Here is a 22,880-nt window from a genome sequence, read left to right on the forward strand (position 1 = left end):
CATACAAATCCATATATATATATATATATATATATATATATATATATATATTTTTTTTTTTTTTTTTTTTTTTTTATACTTTGTCGCTGTCTCCCGCGTTTGCGAGGTAGCGCAAGGAAACAGACGAAAGAAATGGCCCCCCCCCCCCATACACATGTACATACACACGTCCACACACGCAAATATACATACCTACACAGCTTTCCATGGTTACCCCAGACGCTTCACATGCCTTGATTCAATCCACTGACAGCACGTCAACCCCTGTATACCACATGACTCCAGTTCACTCTATTCCTTGCCCTCCTTTCACCCTCCTGCATGTTCAGGCCCCGATCACACAAAATCTTTTTCACTCCATCTTTCCACCTCCAATTTGGTCTCCCTCTTCTCCTCGTTCCCTCCACCTCCGACACATATATCCTCTTGGTCAATCTCTCCTCACTCATTCTCTCCATGTGCCCAAACCATTTCAAAACACCCTCTTCTGCTCTCTCAACCACGCTCTTTTTATTTCCACACATCTCTCTTACCCTTACGTTACTTACTCGATATATATATATATATATATATATATATATATATATATATATATATATTATATATTATATTTTGCTTTGTCGCTGTCTCCCGAGTTTGCGATGCAGCGCAATGAAACAGACGAAAGAAATGGCCCAACCCACCCACATACACATGTATATACATACACCTCCACACACACAAATATACATACGCATACATCTCAATGTACACAAATATATAAACACACAGACACACATATATATACACATGCACAGAATTCACACTGTCTGCCTTTATTCATTCCCATCGCCACTTCGCCACACATGGAATAACATCCCCTCCCCACTTATATGTGCGAGGTAGCGCTAGGAAAAGACAATAAAGGCCCCATTCGTTCACACTCAGTGTCTAGCTGTCATGCAATAATGCCTGAAACCACAGCTCCCTCTCCACATCCAGGCTCCACAGAACTTTCCATGGTTTACCCCAGACGCTTCATATGCCCTGATTCAATCCATTGACAGCACGTCGACCCCGGTATACCACATCGATCCAATTCACTCTATTCCTTGCCCGCTTTTCACCCTGTTGAATGTTCAGGCCCCGATCACTCAAAATCGGGTGAGGGTCCAAGTGCTGAAGGCATGGACACCATCTGGTTTCAAACAGTATTATCAAGACTAATAGCTCGGTCAGGGAAGTGAGGTCCGAGCCGATAGCAGAGAAAGACCCTAATCCTCGTCCTAACAAGAAATAGCAGCAACACCATACACAAAGACACACACATACATGTACGTAACACCCCCATACTTAAAGGAGAAAATTCCTGGAAGAAGAATTTTCTCACCTTAAGAGCGGGATAAATAATTGGCTAACACATTATATGCGCCAGCAATATGGTGAATATGTAAATCATACTCTTGAAGGAACAAGGCCCACCAAGTTAACCTTTGATTCTTATCTCGGAACTTGTCAACATATTTGAGTGGGTTGTGGTCAGTATACACTCTGATAACATGGCCTGAAGGGCACAAATATATATGAAAGTGCTGCAATGCAAGTATCAAAGAGAAAAGCTCCTTCTCAATGGTGGAATAATTCCTTTGGGTTGGATTGAATTTCTTACTAAAATAGCTTACAGGATAGTCAACCTTGTTTTCGTCCTCCTGCAAGAGGACAGCACCGGTTCTCGCATCACTGGCATCTACTGCTAACTTGAATGGTTGGTCAAAATCAGGAGCCTGCAGGATAGGACTATTACAAAGTATGGATTTTAACTGATGAAAGGCTGTCTCACACTGCTCATTCCAAACATATCTAACATCTTTCTTCAATAAATTGGTCAGAGGGGTTGCGGGTGTTGCAAAAACCTACAATGAACATCCGATAGCACCCAACCATACCCATAAAACGTCTCAGTTCTCCTCGAGATCGGGGGGCACCCATCTGGGATAAGGCCTGGACCTTTGCAGTCGGTGGGGCTAGCTCACCTTGACCGATCACATAACCTCATTCAAGACCGTCAGAACGTTGTCAAGTCTCTGTAGACGTTCGTCCCCACTCTGACCGTATATCACAATATCATCCAGGTAGACGAAACAACCAGGCATATCTCTGATGAGGATGTCCATAAGTCGTTGAAATGTGGCAGGGGCATTCTTCATGCCAAAAGGCATCACTTTACACTCATAAGTTTGTCCTAGCACTACAAAGGTGCTGATATCTTGTGCTCTCTCCGTCAATCTAATCTGCCAGTACCATTTTCTGAGATCGAATTTTGACAGGAAGCGAGCATTGCCAACACGATCTATGCAATCTTCCACTCGCGGCAGGGGGTAACTCAGTTCTTGTCACCTCATTAACCCGGCGGTAGTCAAGGTCCCATCGGGCTTGGATACGAGAGTAACAGGGGAGCTCCACTCTGACTAACATGGCTCAATCATGTCGTGCTCAAGCATATAGTTTAGCTCAGTGTGAAGGATGGCCGCTCGTTGTGGGCTCACCCGGTATGGAGCTAATTTGACAGGTCGGGCATCTCCTACGTCTACATTATGGCTTGTGAGCGAGGTCTGTCCAGGTGTATTTCGGAAAACCTCCGGGTGTTTTGACAGCAAGGCGGACATCTGCACACGTTGTTCCTCCGTCAGATGCGAAAGTTTTGCCTCCAAGGTCTCGTCTGCTCCTCCGTCTGGTTCCCAGGTCTCGGAGGCACCCGCAGCTACGTCGTCGTCTTCGTCACACACGGCTACCGCTGGACGTTGGATGATGCAGACTGGCACAGTCGGTTCCAAAGGGGGAGGATCACGACTGAAATATGGCTTAAGCATGTTGACGTGGCACAATCTCCGACCTCCGCGCCTATCGGGGGTAGAGACAAGGGTAGAGACAAGGTGACTGAGTCTCCTACACTCCGGTTAATGGTGTAGGGACCCTGAAAACGGGCAGCCAAGGGTTGACCTGGCTGCGGTAGTAGAAGCGACACCTCGTCCCCCGCCTCAAACCTTCTCAAACGAGATCGTTTGTCATACCATTTCTTCATTCGTGCTTGGCTCTCTGTTAAATTCTGCCGAGCGGCTTCCGAACACCTTTGAAGTTTCTCTTTTAACTCGCTAACGGAGTCCAACAGGCCGACACTCTCACTTTTGTTCAGTCACACGTCTTTCAGTAATTTAAGAGTCCCTCAGACCTCGTGGGCAAAAATCAGCTCAAAGGGTGAGAAACCTAGAGATTCATTAGGCACTTCTCTTGTGGCGAAGAGAAGAAATGGGAGTCCCTTATCCTAGTCCTTAGTGTTGTCAGCACAATACTTCTTTAACATGGACTTCAGGGTGGAATGGTAACGTTCCAATGCTCCCTGGCTCTGAGGGTGGTAAGCAGTGGAGTAATCTTACCGATACCAAGCTCCCTCAGGGTTTGTTGAAAAGTCCAGGACATGAAATTGCATCCCCGATCAGATTGCATCTCTCTGGGAAGTCCGAACTTTGTGAAGAAGCTAAGCAGCTCCAGGACAACAGTCTTGGCATTCATGCTTCTTGATGGTATTGCCTCGGGATATCTCGTGGATATATCAATAATACTTAAAATGTAAGAGTGGCCAGAGGAGGTTCGTGGCAATGGGCCCACAATGTCATCTATGACTCTGTCAAAAGGAGCTTCAAATGGGGGAATAGGAATTAGGGGAGCAGCCTTAAGCTTCTGATTAGGCTTTCCCATCACTTGACAAGTATGACACGTCTTTACGTATTGAGCGACATCCCGGCGGACACCAGGTCAATATACATTCCGCCACACTCGGTCCAGGATCTTCCTCAAACCTAAATGACCGGCGAAGCTTGAGTCATGCGCAAGCTTCAAAATCTCCCTCCTGTAGGAACGCGGCACTACCACCAGGTGGACTGCCTGCCACTCCTCGTCTTCCCCATTACATGACACTGGACACCACCTCCTCATTAACAACCCATCCCGGAGGTAATAACCGTCAGCTGATTCTTCAGCCGACTCAAACAATTTCTTAAACTCTGATTCGGCTCTCTGTAATCTCAGATTCTGCCGAGACAAATCATCAGCCTCACCCGTCGACTCTGGCTCAGAGTCTAAATCAGCAAAGAAGGTATCAGCGAGCTCCACCTCACTCGGCTCACTCTCGGGGAGTGACTGCAGTTTTCCCGCCTCAAGCTCTGTCTCCTGGGGCCTGCAACTTACTTTCTTACCGGACATGGACCGGGTAACTGCGCACACAGGGAATATGCCCGGTACCTCTTCCTGAAGTCGCTCTGTCTCTGCGGACTCCGCTGGTGTCACCGACACCACCGGCGCTGGGTTCATCTTCCCACTCGCTAAGTCATTGCCCAACACAAAATCCACCCCTGAGACAGGCAACCGATCTACTACCCCTACCTGGGCAGGGCCCATGACGAGTTCTATTTCCACACTCACATCGGCTAGTGGAACGGCCTTGGGACCCGACAGCCCATCTAGCAAGACTCGGTCTCCAGACTCTCCTCGCGGCACCAAGCCATCCAACATCAGGGACTGCTACGCACCAGAATCCCGCAATATGGTCACTTTTCGTCGTACACCACATCTACTAACATAGCTCAGACAGGAACGCATTGTATTTCCCACGGAACGGATCCTTAACTACAGATTGATCAATACTCTCGCAGCCCCTCACTTTCCTAAGAGCAGGGATAGCCTCACTTACTTTACTAAGTGGCCCTAAAGTTGAGAAGGGACTCACCGGCCTACTCTTGGCAGTCTCTGGATTCCTTCGCCCGAGCCCAGCAATCTTTCACCTGGTGCCCAGCCTTGCCATCGTGAAAATAAACCTTAACTCTCTCGGAGTATTTTCCCTGACTTTTATGAGTTACCGGCAAGGTGGCAGATTCAGGTGGGATTACTTGACCTTTGGACCTCCCTCTGCTGTCAAAACCCTTTGAACGTCTCTCCGCGTCAAGTTTGAGATTTAGCACGTACTCATCTGCTAGTTTCCCAGCCTTCTCAAAATTCTCCGCTGTTTTAGTTATCATGTACTGCAGTACATCACGGGGTACACGTCCTTACATTCCTTGAGCACAGATAGTTTTAGGGTCGACTTAGCATCATAAGCTCTTTTGGAGCGTACCCACTGCACGCATGACTTGTACTTTTCACAAAAGTGATCTAGGTAGTTTTGATCAGAACGCTTATTTTTAGCTCGAAATTCTTAAATGATAAGAATTCAGCACTGCCTGTTTCACGACCTCATAATCATTACGCTGGTCACCGGTCAGCGCGGTGTATGCGGACTCAGCCTTACCACAAGGTGGGGACGCATCACAGTCGTCAAAGCCAACTTCGCCCAAGAGCAGTCATGGGAAGTCTGCTCAAACTTAAGGAAAAAGGTAGCCATGTCATCTTGACAGACCTTTGGTACGAGATGTAAGTTACCCAACTGAAACGACACTGGTCCTGATGGTGATGCGCTCTGTCGTAATTTTTCACGTTCGAAAGCAAACCTAGCTTCTTCAGTCAGCTCCTTCTTAACCTGCACCTGTGCTTGTTGTGCTTGTGCATTGACCTTAGCTATCTCTAGTTGGATTCGCCAGAATTCGGGATCAGCATTAACATCACTAGGGATATGGGGAGGGATCGAGGCTACGGCCGATCTCAATGATGGGACGGTATTGTCGACACTAATTTCAACATCAGGCGCAGCATCTACGATCTGCTCGCCAACAAAAAGATCTATTAATAAAGTCTCCAACTGTACTTTAATAGCACTCTGGTCATAACTCACTTCTAACCTATTCGCAACAAGCCTCAACTCATAACCTGTTAAAGATTTAATGTCCTCGGGAAAGGGCTCAGATCGACAGAAATGGTCGAGGTCAGCGTCGCTGATCAACGGCATGATTAACGAATCAAGGAAATAGATTCCGTTAAGGCAAGAAATATCATGGCGAGGTCGCAAATTTATATGTTACGAACTATATACTTATTCAAGCGACGTCGCCAATTACATAAATATGTTACAATTACTATACTGATCCTTGTCTTTGCAAGGACGTTAGATGTGTTATGTTAAACAACACAGGATAACACTATCTTAAAGTCATGGGATTGAATCAAACACCAGCATTAAAACAACTTATAATGAAAGAACAAAAGAGTACAAAATAAACACATGAATCAGGCACAAATCATTTACGTTAACACCGAACATGAGTTTAACATTACAGGTAAGATTTGAGACCAGGAGATCTCTTTCCTTTAAGACAATTTATCTTCGATGACATAATTCAAGATACACTTAATGTTAGACACTTCTATGACAAGTTACAATACTCTATGACACTCGAAATTAAATGACAGAGGCAGTACAACACCGTAGAGTCTATATCGCACACTGCACTGGGGTTACGGGCTTTCGGATAGAGGGAAAACCACTTACCTCGCTGGACTAGAGAAAGAAAATCGACGCTCAGCGGGTGTCAGAGGTATACATTACAAGTAGGAACGACTTGCGTCCGCCCTGTTACCCTACAATGCTACCTTTGATTGGCTGTGGGCCTACGGTCCAGTTGTGATTGGAAGAGGGGCTATCCGTAAACTGCTGGTTGGTTGGAGGATCCTAAGTCCGTCCCACATCTTGCCTAAAGCTCAACCTCCTCTTGTTATGACAGCGACGATGATGTACGGGATGACATACCCCGTAGGCTGACCTCACAACTTGACCTGACGCCTCGGGTGAGGGTCCAAGTGCTGAAGGACTGGACGCCAGCTGGTTTCAAACAGGATTATCAAGACTAATGGCTCGGTCAGGGAAGTGAGGTCCCAGCCGATAGCAGAGGAAGACCCTAATCCTCGACCTAACAAGAAATAGCTGCAACACCATACACAAAGACACACATACATATACACGAACATGTAGGCACACACACACATGTTCGTAACAATATATATATATATATATATATATATATATATATATATATATATATATATATATATATATATATATATATATAGTATATATATATTCACTGAAACCTTAAGAATACCTTATCCAGTTGGAGCTACGATTAAACTTTTTTATGGCATTTCATACGAGCGAAATTGCGCAAGGTAATACAGAGCACACTATAAATCGTGTATGGTAATCTTAGTCAGCTTAATGCCTGACATATTCACTTTTTGCTTGAAAGTAGAAAATGTGAGCAAAATGCAATTATTGTTAATCTCATGAACTTTCCCAAGAATACGTCACTTTTCTTTTTTTACCATAACGATCCTGCCCAAATCTGAAGCCGTTATCGGGGGAAAAAAGAAAGAAAATTAAGAACAAAACGCGAAAATACAAGAAATGAAAGTGAAAGTTGATTTGTTCTCCTGATATGTTTATATACCTTGCTCTTAAAGTTGTAAAGGTTGTAGTAAGAGAGAAGACAACTGAGGGAAGAGAGTACTAAGTGTGGCACTGCACGTGATTTTATCATTTTACTTTAGCTAACAACAGCCTGTTTTACTACGTCGCTACACGATTATACTTAACGTAAGGGAGATCCCACACAGCGAAAGCGTAAATCTTCAGTGTGTAAATGTATTAAAATCGTCCAGCATAAAAGAATAACATGTCCATCAACTCTTTGGAGTTGATTATTATAGTGTGTCTACCTTGTAACACACGCGAGGAATCAAGCAACTCTAACCTATGAGAGCCACCGTCATGTGCACTAACTTGATAATGCACTCGCCACCCAGAAGGGTTCAGGGAAATATCATGGATGTCAACAATGGGGCGACAGATCGCCGCTTTATCAAACATAACATTTTCAATACATTACATGAGGTGAGGTATCGTCTATATTGTTAACACAGAAGGATGGACTAGACTAGGGAAGACAATGTGGGAGGCGTGTGCTGGTGTGAGGCTAGCTGGGAGGTGAGTGTTGGTATGAGGCTAGCTGGGAGCTGAGTGTTAGTGTGAGGCTAGCTGGTGGGTGAGTGTTGATGTGAGGCTAGCTGAGAGAAGAGTGTTGGCTAGAGGCTAGCTAGGAGGTGAGTGCTGGTGTGAGGCTAGCTGGGAGGTGAGTGGCGGTGTGAAGCTAGCTGGGGAGTGACTGCTGGCGTGAGGCTAGCTGGGAGATGAGTGTTGGTGTGAGGCTAGCTGGGAGGTGAGTGCTAATGTGAAGCTAGCTGGGAGGTGAGTGGCGGTGTGAAGCTAGCTGGGGAGTGACTGCTGGCGTGAGGCTAGCTGGGAGATGAGTGTTGGTGTGAGGCTAGCTGGGAGGTGAGTGTTGGTGTGAGGCTAGCTGGGAGGTGAGTGTTGGTGTGAGGCCAGCTGGGAGGTGAGTGCTGGTGTGAGGCTAGCTGGGAGGTGAGTGCTGGTGTGAAGCTTGCTGGGAGGTGAGTGCTTGTGTGAGGCTAGCTCGTTGAAGAAGTTGTAGGGCGAGAGGATAAAGGTCTTAAGAGGAATGTTTTGAGTATCAGAGCTACATCTGTTTTTATCATGGATAGAACAAACATCAGTTGAGTAACAACAATATGTTTTTACATTTGAAGAAAGTAACAAATAACGAGTCAGTATGTCCTCGATGAAGCTCTGTCAGTCTTCAAGGAAGGCACCTTGTATTTACTGGGAACGTAACTAAGTGATGAAGAGTTTCAACAAGAACGTCGTATTTCAGTGATATACACGTTAGTAAAACATGTAGACGAAGGCAGTGATAGATATAGTATTTCACTTGATATGAATCAGTCAAACATTTGAGGCTTCGGTCTCATTATGAACCCACAACCCAGACAGATGTCGTTGACTCCGCAAATACTTTTGGTTGCGCAGTGCCCTAAATGTGAGTCATGATTTCCAATACACCTAATAAGATGTGTATGATAGATAGATATTATACTAACGTATTACACATATACACTACACGTCTATAACATAGAATATTCATACACAGAACCCTCCACAGTATATGACTACATGGCACCGATAGAGACTGCGATACGTTGGCCAATCACACATTATGACACAAACGTTCCCCCTTCATTCACGACTTTTCACCGCCATCTTCGTGTTTACTACTGGGCTGATGCCAGAGATCGCCAGTTTTGTCCAGGTTTTTCGTTCTGCGATTGTACATATCATACTAGCTTGCTTCATCCATTTCTGGCACTACCCCACCCTACAGAAAATACACTCACAACCCACACCTTCAGCGAGGTAGTGCCAGGAAAACAGACAAAATAGGCTACATTCGTTCACAATCAGTCTCTCGCTGTCATGTGTAATGCACCGAAACCACAGTTCCCTATCCACATCCAGGCCCCTATTGACCTCTCCATGGTTTACCCCAGACGTTCAGTCCATTAACCTCACGTAGACCCCGATATACCACATCGTTTCAACTCACTCTATTCCTTGCACACCTCTCACCTTCCAGTATGTTTAGGCCCCCATCACTCAAAATCTTTTTCACTCCATCCTTCTACCTCCAATTTGGTCTTCCGCTTCTTCTTCCCTCCACCTTTGACACATATATCCTCTTTGTCAATCTTTTCTCACTCATTTTTTCCATATGTCCAAACCATTTCAATATACCCTCTTCTGTTCTCTCAACCACAATCTTTTTTCATTTCCACGAATCTGTCTTAGCCTTTCATTGCTTACTCAATCAAACCACCTCACACCACATATTGTCCTAAAACATTTCATTTCCAACACATCCACCCCCCTCCGTAACCATATAGCATTGTTGGAACTACTATTCCTTCAGACATACCCAGTTTTGCTCTCCGAAATAATATTCTCTCCTTCCACATATTCTTCATCGCTCCCGAAACCTTTGCTCCCTCCCCCACCCAGTGAATCACTTCCACTTTAGTGGTTCCATTCGCTGCTAACTCTACTCCCATATATCCAAAAGACTTCACTTTCTCCAGTTTTTCTCCATCCAAATCTACATCCTAATTATCTTGTCTCTCAACCTTGCTCTTATATACATTTACTCTCAACTATCTCCTCTCACACACTTTTCCAAAATCAGTCACCAACTTCTGCTGTTTCTCCCTCAAATTATCCACTAGAGATGTATCATCGGCGAACAACAACTGACTCACTTCCCAAGCCCTCTCATCCCCAACAAACTGCAAACTCGCCTCTCTCTCCAAAACTCTTGCATTTTCTTCCCTAACCACCCATCCATAAACAAATTAAACAAGCATGGGGACATCACATACATCTGCCGCAGACCGACATTCACTAGGAACCAGTCACTCTCCTTTCTTCCTACTCGTATACATGCCTTGCATCCTTGGTAAAAGCTTTTCACCGTTTCTAGCAATTTACCTCCTACTCCATATTCTCTTAAGACCTTCCACAAAGCATCTTTACCAACCCTATCATATGCCTTCTCCAGATCCATAAATTTTACACACAAATCAATCTCTTTTTCTAAGTATTTCTCACATATTTTTCAAAGCAAACACCTGATCCACACATCCTCTACCAGTTCTGAAACCACACTGTTCTTCCCCCGTTCTGATGCTCTATACATGCCTTCACCCTCTCAATCAATACCCTCCTATACAATTTCCCAGGAATACTCAACAACCTATGCCTCTGTAGTTTGAACGCTCACATTTATCCCCATGTGTCTTTGTACAATGGCACTATGCATGCATTTCGCCAATCCTCAGGCACTTCACCATGATCCATAGATACACTGAATGTCACCCCATCTTTTAATGAATTCCACTGCAATACCATCCAAACCCGCCGCGTTGTCCGATTTTATTTTCAACAAAACTTTCACGACCTCCTCTCTTAACCAAACTTTTCTCTCTGACCCTCTCACTTTGCACACCAACCCAACCCAAACACCCTATATCTGCTACTTTATCATCAAACACATGCAACGAACCTTCAAAATACTCATTCCATCTCCTCACTTCATCACTACCTGTTATTACTTCCCCACTTGCCCCATTCACCGATGTTCCCATTTGTTCTCGTCTTACGTCCGTCATTTACCTCCTTCCAACACATCTTATTCTCCCTAACGGTGAGTGATATTCTCTGACGCCAACTCTCATTTGCTCTCTTTTTCAACCCTTGCATCTTTCTCTTGACCTCCTGCCGCTTTCTTTTATACATCTCCCAGTAATTTGTACTTCTTCCTTGTAAGTACTGTCCAAAGGCCTCTCTTTTCTCTTTCATTAGCAATTTTACTTCTTTATCCCATCGCTCATTACACTCTCTAATCTGCCCACCTCCCACCTTTCTCATGCCACATGCATCCTTTGCACAAGCCATCACTGCTTCCCTAAATACATTCTGATCCTCACTCACTCCCCTGACGCCTTTAGCTCTCCCCTTTTGCCATTCTACATCCAATCTCTCCTAGTACTTCCTCACACAAGTCTCTCTCCCACGCTCACTTACTCTCACCACTCTCTTCTCCCCGTCATTCTCTCTTCGCTTTTGAAAATCTCTACAAATCTTCACCTTCGCCCCCACACGATAATGATCAGACATCCCTCCAGTTGCACCTATCAGCACATTAACATCCAAAAGTGTCTTTTACACACCTACCAATCAAAACGTAATCCAATAATGCCCTTTGACCATCTCTGCCTACTCACATACGTATACTAATGTATGACTCTCTTTTTCAACCAGGTATTCCCAATCACCAGCCTTTTTTCAGCACATAAATCCACAAGCTCTTCACCAATACTATTCACAACACTGAATACCTCATGTACACCAATTATATCCGTCAACTGCCACATGACTCATCTTCGCAATTAGATCACACATCACTATAACCCGGTCTCGGGCACAACAAATTGATATGTATATTATGAAGTGTAACATACGGGTAGGGATAACTGTCGCTGTGTTTCAGTGTAAGTGTTCGTATTGTGGTCGGATTCCATCTGTACTCCTTACCCTGGCGTGATGGGGTGTGTCGGGTGAGGTGGTGGACGGCCAGGTAGAGGACGTTGATGGTGTTACGGAGGCTATGGTGGAGGAGGACGTCCTTCACTGCTGCTCTCTTGCCAATCACTACCACCCGTGCCTCCGGAAGCTTCCATAACCCTGACGTCTCCAGTAACCTGCAGTTAAGAAAAAAGCCACCTTAGTGTGTGGTTGCGGCATCATGTAAACATTTGAAGACGGAAGTAGTGCAAAAAGCTAGAAAACATCACACTCTTGGGAAGATGGGCATAATGACCACACACCATCAACGTATCTAGACCCGATCTTTGGATGATTACTGAATGAAGTTAGAATCTCAGTTTCAAAGTATTCCATGAATAAGTTACTGAGAATGACACTAGGGGGACCGGCCATAGGAAATCCGGTTAGTCCTATCCTCAGTAACGTATTCAAGAAACACATTGAGACAGATTCTAACTTTTATCAGGAATCATCCACAAATCTGTTCTAGATACGTTGATGATATGTAGTCCATATGGTCATCTTCTAAAGATTATGATGTTTTCTTTGACGAATTAAGCAACGGTCATCCCACCTTCAAATTCAAGACTGAATGGGGTGTTGAGGGGATGTTGTGTGGGGTAGGCTGGCCTTGGTAACAATATGTATGTTTAACTATTTTTCTTATGTCATCGTTTTCTGATTATTATCTCATAATGTTTTGGTTGATAATAGGACGTGCTTTAAAATCAACGGGGGACAAATTAAAGTTCATAGTATTAGCAGTTAAGACAGATTCAATGACGTTACTTGTAGCATAATCAGAAGAGGTGTTGTTAAGTTCTACCGGGTTATCCTCATCAAGAAAGTGTTCAGCGATCGCATTTTTGTGGTCATCCCTGTGTACTGAATGACTTTGCCAGTAGCATCTCTTAGTTACTGGTCTGGCCAATGTATAAATCTTTACACGCCTTGTATTTGATGGCGTAAACATTCTCAATTTTCGGATAATTTGGCCTATTTCAATTAAGGTCTTACTAAACGTGTTATCATACTGGAAGCCAACATTAAGAGCACTGTTTTCGGGTACCTGTCTTACATTAGCTATGTTAGAAGAATAGGGCAACATTAAACATTTAGACCTATCATCATTTTCCACATATTTGCTACCAGATGCATTAAATGTCTTCCTGGCTTTCCAGTAAGCTTTATTCACAAACCACTTAGGATAACATAACTGCCTTAAGTTACGTCTTAAATGTGTACATCTATCTATTAGCCATATGGAGTCACATATGAATCTTAAGAACATAAACATAACTACAAACATTGTTACAGGAGAATCATGGGCTGAAAATAGCGAATATAGCTGTCAGAGTTGGTACGCCTCCTTAGCTCTCGAAGGAAATGTGATCAGATTCTCTAGTCATCAACACATCAACACATCAACGTATCTAAACCAGTTTTTGGATGATTACTGAATGAAGTTAGAATATCAGTCTCAAGCATTCCATGAATAAGTTACTGAAGCTAAGACTAAGGGGGATTTCTCGTGGCAAGACCAAATCTCAGAATACTATCCACGTATTCCCTGGGGGGGTCGTAAAAGGGGTGGGAGCGGAGGGCTGTTACCTTCCTCCCAACCCTTCCCTTTTGTACTTCGATTTCTAAAGGACTGAACAGAAGGAGGCAGCCGAGGATTCCTCATCTTCCTCGAAGGCTTGGGTTGCGGCTGTCTAAATATGTGTGGTTGTAACATGTATGAGAAGGAAAGAGATACATGTTATATGTTTGATGAAAGAAATCTGATTTTTCTGGCTCCTGGTAAGATGTCATTGGTTAAAGTCAAGGTCTGGTGTAATGGAAAAAGTTAAGGAAGGAGTATCACTACACCTGAAGCAGGAGTTGTTGGAATGTGTGAAAGAGTGTAGGGAAGTTGCCTCCTGACTGTTGTGGGTATAATGAAATGAATTACTGGAGATGCGTACCTCAGCACCTGGCCATGAGAAGGAAGATTTTAAGTGGCAAGTGTTTTAGGAGCAAATGAGTGTGTCAGCAGTTATGATGTTAGAGATCAGGTATTAGTGATGGCTTATCTAAATTCGCGAGTGAGTAACATGGTACTTGAGGATATAACTGGGGGACATGGGGCATTCAGCGAATTGAATAGGAATGGTGAACAGCTTGTGGAGCTGTTTGCTGAAAATTGACTGGTGATTTGGAATACTTGGCTTAGAAATAGGGACATATATTAAGTATACGTAGGTGAATCGGAAAGATGGTAAGTGCGCATCAGTGGATTACATACTAATTGATAAGAAAGAAAAAGAGAGAATCTTCCTTGTGATTTTTTACTTCTATTTGTTCCTTGGTAATAAGGGACATTTTGTAATTGATTTGTCTAAAAGTATAGATAATGGTTATTATTCCCTTGAAAATCTGCTTGTGTGATCAAGACTGTGATATTTTGAAATTTACCTATTTTTCAGAACATTGCAGATAGATTCAGTGCTGAGCACCTGATATAGAACTTTCTCGAAGTTTCCAGTAACATAAATAGCAGTATAGATATAAAAGCCTTAATCCAACCAGTTCAGTTTAGATCTGGCTGACTAAGTGGATACATATATGACCATTTTTCTGAGATGACATCTAAAGGCTGTAAGCATCCAGCAGACGCATTTTGCCATGTCTGCGGCCGATTGAACAAGTATTACTTGGTGGCAGCATCAGCTAAGATGTGCCTGGCCTACAAGGCATATTTCAGCATGCCTCTCCCCCCAGGGATCAAGACAAATTCTGGCCAGCCTCATGTCACCTGCCAACACTGAACAAAAATTCTGGAAGGTAAGATGGACAATTGATGCTCATTAGGTTGACGAAATTCAATGTGCACCTAACCTGACCTAACCTAACCTTCCATCATCCATCGCCTCGGTGCCACACGGCTCTGAGCTCCCCCTTACCCACTGCTCAGGAGAGAGAGCAGCCGTCGTCAGAACAGACCAGGAAGTCAGAGGGGAAGGAAGACGTTGTAGATCCACATTACAATGTCAGAGTTGCAGCTGAGGAGAGAAACCCATACTACCACAATCATGAAGACATCAGCGACTTTGGTCTTACAAAGTCCAACGCCGACCTTTTGACGTCTAGGCTCAAGCAGTGGAACTTGCTGGATGGAAAGTGGAAACTGCAGATCAGAGGAAGCGTCACCTTGGTTTTTCCAGCTTCTTCACCGGTCAAGATGGGCTCTGCTTCTGCCACAATGTAACCAGTCTGTTTGAGGCAATCAGAACCGCCTGTAACACGAACGAGTGGCGCCTCTTTATTGCCAGCTCATCCAGGAGCCTCAAAGCCGTGCTGCTCCATAATGGGAACAAGTACCCGTCTCTTCCCCTGGCTCACTCGGTTCACCTCAAAGAAGAATACAACAGTGTCAAGACCTTGCTAGACGCCTTGAAGTATGATGAGTGCAGCTGGGAGGTCATCGAAGACTTCAAAATGACGGCATTCCTGATGGGTCTCCAAGGAGGTTTTACCAAGTTTCCCAGCTATCATTGGGACAGCAGGGACACCGCGGCGCACAACCACAGGCGGGACTGACCACAGTGGACCGAATTCTTTGTGAGAATGAACAACGTCAAGTGTGAGCCACTGGTGTACCCCCGGAAGGTGTTGATGCCACCGCTACACATAAAATTAGACCTTATGACACAATTTGTCACAGCTCTAGATAAAGTGTCTGCAGTCTTCTAGTACCTTCAAAACTTCTTCCCTAAGCTGTCTAAGGCAAAGGTTAAAGCCGGTGTCTTCGTCGTACCACAGATAAAGAAGATCCTGGAGTGCAAGGAATTCCCCAAGAAGCTCACTAGGAAGGAGAAAGCAGCTTGGTACAGCTTTGTCGCAATGGTTCGGGGCTTCCTGGCCAATCACAAGGCAGAACATTATGTGGAGGTGGTTGAGACTATGGTGAAGAACTACAGCAAAATGGGCTGCAGGATGTCCCTCAGAGTACACATCCTTGAGGCTCATCTTGATAAATTCAAGGTTAACATGGGAGTGTATTGGGAGGAGCGAGGCGAGCGCTTCCACCAGGATATTCTGGACATTGAACACCGTCACCAAGCAACATATAACGAGAACATGATGGGAGATTATATTTGGGGTTTGATTCGTGAAAGTGATTTACAGTACAATCGTAAATCTCGAAAGCTACTCACATACTCACTTCTAAATCTTTCGTGATCACTTTTGTTTAACATTAATGTAAATACATGATAATTTTGATTCATATGCTGTTTTTCTAACTTTATGTTAATAGAAATGTGCAGATTCGCCCGTTGTCCAAATGAAAATATGTAAATTTCCAAGTATCACTACCCTGGTTGTAAATATCACTACCCTGGTTATAAAAGCAAAGTTTGAAGGGAATGATAGCCTTTTTGTCTACTTTTTTTACGCATAAGCAACTGAGAAATAACACTTAACTACCCAGGAACAAAAATTATGTTACACGGTGTATCATTACGATCAGAAAACGTATATGTGAAAATATATACACATTGAAATATACAAGAAACAAATTATCTTAATGCAAAATGGGACAGGATGGTCAGTCCTTCTTCTCCCCGTAGCTTGAAAATTAGATAATCCATATTTATAAGAGTTGAATAATTCATCAACCGCGTCCAATATTAGATTACACGACTTCAAATATTTAAGTTGAAAATTTGCTATTACATGTCACAGACATTCTGAAATACAGTTGATTACCGAAAACTGCGGCACGAGGACTAACCCAGGTCAATTTACCCGAGATTTTCAACGTAATTTAATTTTTGTAGCAACACATAATTTATAATTGTAACACTACATAATTTATGATTAGTTGTTAAGATAAGTTTGAAACAGATTTTGCTTTCACTAGGACACCATTTCTGTTAAGGAAAATCATAGCTAAGTCTTGTTAGGCTGGAACGACATTTTGGTCACATTTGGTTGATACGGTTTTGGGAAATATTTAGTGACTACGACTCTCCAGATAACCGACCTGAGTGCGTTCACTGGCGCCAACACGAGCCAGTGAGGAAGCTGCCACAGCTGAGCGGCCTCAGTGTCCCACTATCATAGCTGTACTAGGGTGAATGTTGCCCGCACTGTGCTTTTAGCAGGATGTAGACGGTGGGTCTGATGACTTAGGGATACGAGTTCTCACAACAGGTAAACATGTTGAATTGATAAGAGAATAGAAAAATCTTTTCGCCTCTGTTCAAGTTTCTTTCCGCGAGTGGGTGATCTGTTGTGGCGATAATCATAGTTTTGAGAAAAAATCACCAGAGTACAAATATTGTTTCCATTTTGTCGTGGGAGCTTCACGCGGGTCATAACATTACCTGAGGGCGAGGCTGGTATTGTTGTTGTTGTTGTTGTTGTTGTTGATGGTGAGGTCGAGGATGAGGGTATGGCAGGTGGTCCTGGTGTCTCCCCACAGACCCTGGAGGAGGTGGTCCTGGGTTAGCTGGTCCTGGGAGAGAAGAGATCCCGCATCTACCACCACCACGCCGTCCCCAACACTGGCTGTTATGTGCCTGAGATTCATAAGTTGGCTTTATGATCTTTTACATTATTCAGTTGTAGAAAAATTAGATTCAGATTGTAAAAGAAGTATGAAAGGACACACACACACACACACACACACACACACACAAATGGGTTCGAATCCTGGGCGTTTTAGTCAACCCGCACCCGACCCAGGTGTTCATCCTCCTCTCGAGAATGGTCATTAAAGAGTACGCAATTACCCATTTGTCATTACTTATTTATACTGTACGGGTAAAGGGAGTTTATCACTGGTGGGACCCCAATTCCTAAACATTCTCTACTATCATACAACCACTTAAATCTATATAAGTAGTGTGTATTAACCATGGGCCTCGGTTATCATGCTCTATTCATCCACCGTTCTTATGCTGTAAAAGTACTTCTCTACATATTATTTTAACAAGTCTCTTGCTCAGTTTCACTTCACAGGATGACCTCCTGTCGGTCATCCTTCGAAGATATGTTTACTTTTCACGTCATCGATATAGAGTCAAGCTTAGTGGCTATGATCAAGTCATCCCTTACTCTTCCCTCTTCCAATTTCTGCAAACGGGCCTGTAGCTTGTAGCCTTTACCCCTCTTAAGCCTGGCACAATCTTTGTGTGTGTGTGTGTGTGTGTGTGTGTGTGTGTGTGTGTGTGTGTGTGTGTGTGTGTGTGTGTGTCTGTGTGTGTACGTGAGTGTGGACGTGCATACCGACATAAGAACTTAACATAAGAACATAAGAAGTAAGGACACTGCAAGAGGCCTATTGTCACGTGCTAGGTAGGTCCTGAGTCTGTCCACCCTACAACCGACCGCCTGAACCCATAAACACATCATCCAACCTTCGTTTAAAGCTACCTAAACACCCACGTAGCTTCCACTACTGTACTTGGCAGCTGGTTCCAAAAATCTACTACCCAATTACTTAACGAATATTTACCCACATCCGACCTGAATCTATATTTCCGATTCAAATCCATTAATTCTTGTCCTACATAGTGGCGTCATTTTAAGAACTTTATTCATGTTACCTGTATTGATGCCCTTGACCCATTTAAAACTTCGATCGCATTTCAAGGGTCATTTTTGTCTTTCGCCTTTGTACTCTCTCTAAACAATGCATAGCAACTGATAGAATGTAAGAAAGTAAACTCTAGATTGATATGGGTAAAATTGAAAGTGGATGGAGAGAGATGTACACAGAGAAGAGGTAGTACAAGTTTTGCGGAAGATGAAAGCCGGCAATGCAGCAGGTTTGGATGGTATTGCAGTGGAATTTATCAAAAAGGGGGTGACTGTATAGTTCACTGGTTGGTAAGGTTATTTAATATATGTATGATTCATGGTGAGGTACCTGAGGATTGGCGGAGTGCGTGCATAGTGCCATTGTATAAAGGCAAAGGGGATAAGAGTGAGTGCTCAAATTATAGAGGTATAAGTTTGTTGAGTATTCCTGGTAAATTATACGGGAGGGTATTGATTGAGAGGGTGAAGGCATGTACAGAGCATCAGACTGGGGAAGAGCAGTGTGGATTCAGAAGTGGTAGAAGATGTGTGGATCGGGTGTTTGCTTTGAAGAATGTATGTGAGAAATACTTAGAAAAGCAAATGGATTTGTATGTAGCATTTATGGATCTGGAGAAGGTATATGATAGAGTTGATGGAGATGCTCTGTGGAAGGTACTAAGAATATATGGTGTGGGAGGCAAGTTGTTAGAAGCAGTGAAAAGTTTTTATCGAGGATGTAAGGCCTGTGTACGTGTAGGAAGAGAGGAAAGTGAATGGTTATCAGTGAAGTAGGTTTCGGCAGGCGTGTATGATGTCTCCATGATTGTTTGATGGGGTTGTTTGGGAGGAGAATACAAGAGTTTTGGAAAGAGGGGCCAGTATGAAGTCTGTTGTGGATGAGAGACCTTGGGAAGTGAGTCAGATGTTGTTCGCTTATGATATAGCGCTGGTGGCTGATTCATGTGAGAAATTACAAAAGCTTGTAACTGAGTTTGGTAAAGTATGTGAAAGAAAAAAGTTAAGAATAAATGTGAATAAGAGAAAGGTTATTAGGTAGAGTAGGGTTGAGGCTCAAGTCAATTGGGAGGAGAGTTTGAATGGAGAAAAACTGCAGGAAGTAAAGTGTTTTAGATATCTGGGAGTGGATCTGGCAGCGGATGGAACCATGGAAGCGAAAGTGAATCATAGGGCCTGGGAAGGGGCGAAAATCCTGGGAGCCTTGAAGAATGTGTGGAAGTCGAGAATATTATCTCGGAAAGCAAAAATGGGTGTGTTTGAAGGAATAGTGGTTCCAACAATGTTGTATTATTGCGAGGCGTGGGCTATGGATAGAGTGTTTAAGATGTTAGAGGAGAATAAGTGGTGTGAGGTGGTTTGATCGAGTAAGTAATGTAAGGGTAAAAGAGATGTGTGGAAATAAAAAGAGCGTGTTTGAGAGAGCAGAAGAGTGTGTTTTCATATGGTTTGGGCACATGGAGAGAATGAGTGAGGAAAGATTGACCAAGAGGATATATGTGTCGGAGGTGGAGGGAACGAGAAGTGGGAGACCAAATTGGAGGTGGAAAGATGGAGTGAAAAAGATTTTGAGTGATCGGGGCCTGAACATGCAGGAGGGTGAAAGGAGGGCAAGGAATAGAGTGAATTGGATCGATATAGTATACCGGGGTCGACGTGCTGTCACTGGATTGAATTAGGGCATGTGAAGCGTCTGGGGTAAACCATGGAAAGTTGTGTGGGGCCTGGATGTGGAAAGGGAGCTGTGGTTTCGGGCATTATTGCATGACAGCTAGAAACTGAGTGTGAACGAATGTGGCCCTAGTTGTCTTTTCCTATCGCTACCTCGCACACATGAAGGGGGTGGAGGATGATATTCCATGTGTGGCGAAGTGGCGATGGGAATGAATAAGGCAGACACTGTAAATTGTGTGCATGTGTATATATGTATGTGTCTGTGTGAGTGTACAAAGCAAAATAATAATAATAATTATAAAATATAAAATATATATATATATATATATATATATATATATATATATATATATATATATATATATATATATATATATATATATATATACTTTATTTTCCTTTATTTATTTTGCTTTGTCGCTATCTCCCGCGTTAGCGAGGTAGCGCAAGGAAACAGACGAAAGAATGGCCCAACCCGCCCACACACACATGTATATACATACCGTCCACACACGCAAATATACATACCTATACATCTCAATGTACACATATATATACACACACAGACATATACATATATACACATGTACATAATTCATACTGTCTGCCTCTATTTGTTCCCATCGCCACCTCGCCACACATGGAATAACAACCCCCTCCGCCCTCATGTGTGCGAAGTAGCGCTAGGAAAAGATAACAAAGGCCCCATTCGTTCACACTCAGTCTCTAGCTGTAATGTAATAATGCACCGAAAACACAGCTTCCTTTCCACATCCAGGCCCCACACAACTTTTCATGGTTTACTCTAGACGCTTCACATGCCCTGGTTCAATCCATTGACAGCACGTCGACCCCGGTATACCACATCGTTCCAATTCACTCTATTTCATGCACACCTTTCGCCCTCCTGCATGTTCAGGCCCCAATCACTCAAAATCTTTTTCACTCCATCTTTCCAATTCCAATTTGGTCTCCCACTTCTCGTTCCCTCCACATCTGACACATATATCCTCTTTGTCAATCTTTCCTCACTCATTCTCCCCAAGTGACCAAACCATTTCAAAACACCCTATTCTGCTCTCTCAACCACACCTTTTTTATTTCCACACATCTCTCTTGCCCTTACAGTACTTACTCGATCAAACCACCTCACGCCACATATTGTCCTCAAACATCTCATTTCCAGCACATCCACCCTCCTGCGCACAATTCCATCCATAGCCCACGCCTCGCAACAATAAAACATTGTTGGAACCACTATTCCTTCAAACATACCCATTTTTGCTTTCCGAGATAACGTTCTCGACTTCCAAACACTCTTCAAGGCTCCCAAGACTTTCGCCTCCTCCCCCACCCTATGATTCACTTCCGCTTCCATGGTTACATCCGCTGCCAGATCCACTCCCAGATATCTAAAACACTTTACTTCCTCCAGTTTTTCTCCATTCAAACTTACCTCCCAATTGACTTGACCCTCAACCTTACTGTACCTAATAACCTTAATCTTATTCACACTTACTCTTAACTTTCTTCTTTCACACACTTTACCAAACTTAGTCACCAGCTTCTGCAGTTTCTTACATGAATCAGCCACCAGCGCTGTATCATCAGCGAACAACAACTGACTAACTTCTCAAGCTCTCTCATCCACAACAAACTGCATACTTGCCCCTCTTTCCAAAACTCTTGCATTCACCTCCCTAACAACCCCATCCATAAACAAATTAAACAACCATGGAGACATCACACACCCCTGCCGCAAACCTACATTCACTGAGAACCGATCACTTTCCTCTCTTCCTACACGTACACATGCCTTACATCCTCGATAAAAACTTTTCACTGCTTCTAACAACTTGCCTCCCACACCATGTATTCTTAAAACCTTCCACAGAGCATCTCTATCAACTCTATCATATGCCTTCTCCAGATCCATAAATGCTACATACAAATCCATTTGTTTTTCTAAGTATTACTCACATACATTCTTCAAAGCAAACACCTGATGAACACATCCTCTGCCACTTCTGAAACCACACTGCTCTTCCTCAATCTGATGCTCTGTACATGCCTTCACCCTCTCATTCAATACCCTCCCATAAAATTTACCAGGAAACCTCAACAAACTTATACCTCTGAAATCTGAGCACTCACTCTTATCCCCTTTGCCTTTGTACAATGGCACTATGCAAGCATTCCGCCAATCCTCAGGCACCTCACCATGAATCATACATACATTCAATAACCTTACCAGCCAGTCAACAATACAGTCACCCCCTTTTTAAATAAATTCCACTGCAATACCATCCAAACCTGCTGACTTACCAGCCTTCATCTTCAGTAAAGCTTTTACTACCTCTTCTCAATTTACCAAATCATTTTCCCTAACCCTCTCACTTTGCACACCACCTCGACCAAAACACCCTATATCTGCCAATCTATAATCAAACACATTCAACAAACCTTCAAAATACTCACTCCATCTCTTTCTCACATCACCACTACTTGTTATCATCTACCCATAAGCCCCCTTCAATGAAGTTCCCATTTGCTCCCTTATCTTACTCGTAATGATGGATGTGCTGGATATGAGATGTTTGAGGACAATGTGTGGTGTGAGGTGTTTTGATCGAGTAAGTAACGTAAG

The 22,880-nt window shown here is 43.5% G+C and overlaps 1 protein-coding gene across 1 annotated transcript in view; it reads right to left on the reverse strand.

Annotated features, from left to right (window-relative positions):
* Window positions 1-22,880, reverse strand: part of LOC139757339 (probable glutamate receptor) — a 77,022-nt gene that overhangs the window by 39,779 nt on the left and 14,363 nt on the right. The window contains exons 2-3 of the mRNA XM_071677762.1: window positions 17,344-17,538; window positions 11,960-12,126 (exon numbers count right to left, since the gene is read on the reverse strand). Of these exons, the coding sequence (XP_071533863.1) occupies window positions 11,960-12,126; window positions 17,344-17,538 (362 nt within the window). The remainder of the gene's footprint in view (window positions 1-11,959; window positions 12,127-17,343; window positions 17,539-22,880) is intronic.

Source organism: Panulirus ornatus, chromosome 25 (genome assembly GCF_036320965.1).
Source record: "Panulirus ornatus isolate Po-2019 chromosome 25, ASM3632096v1, whole genome shotgun sequence".
Classification (NCBI taxonomy): Eukaryota; Metazoa; Arthropoda; class Malacostraca; order Decapoda; family Palinuridae; genus Panulirus; species Panulirus ornatus.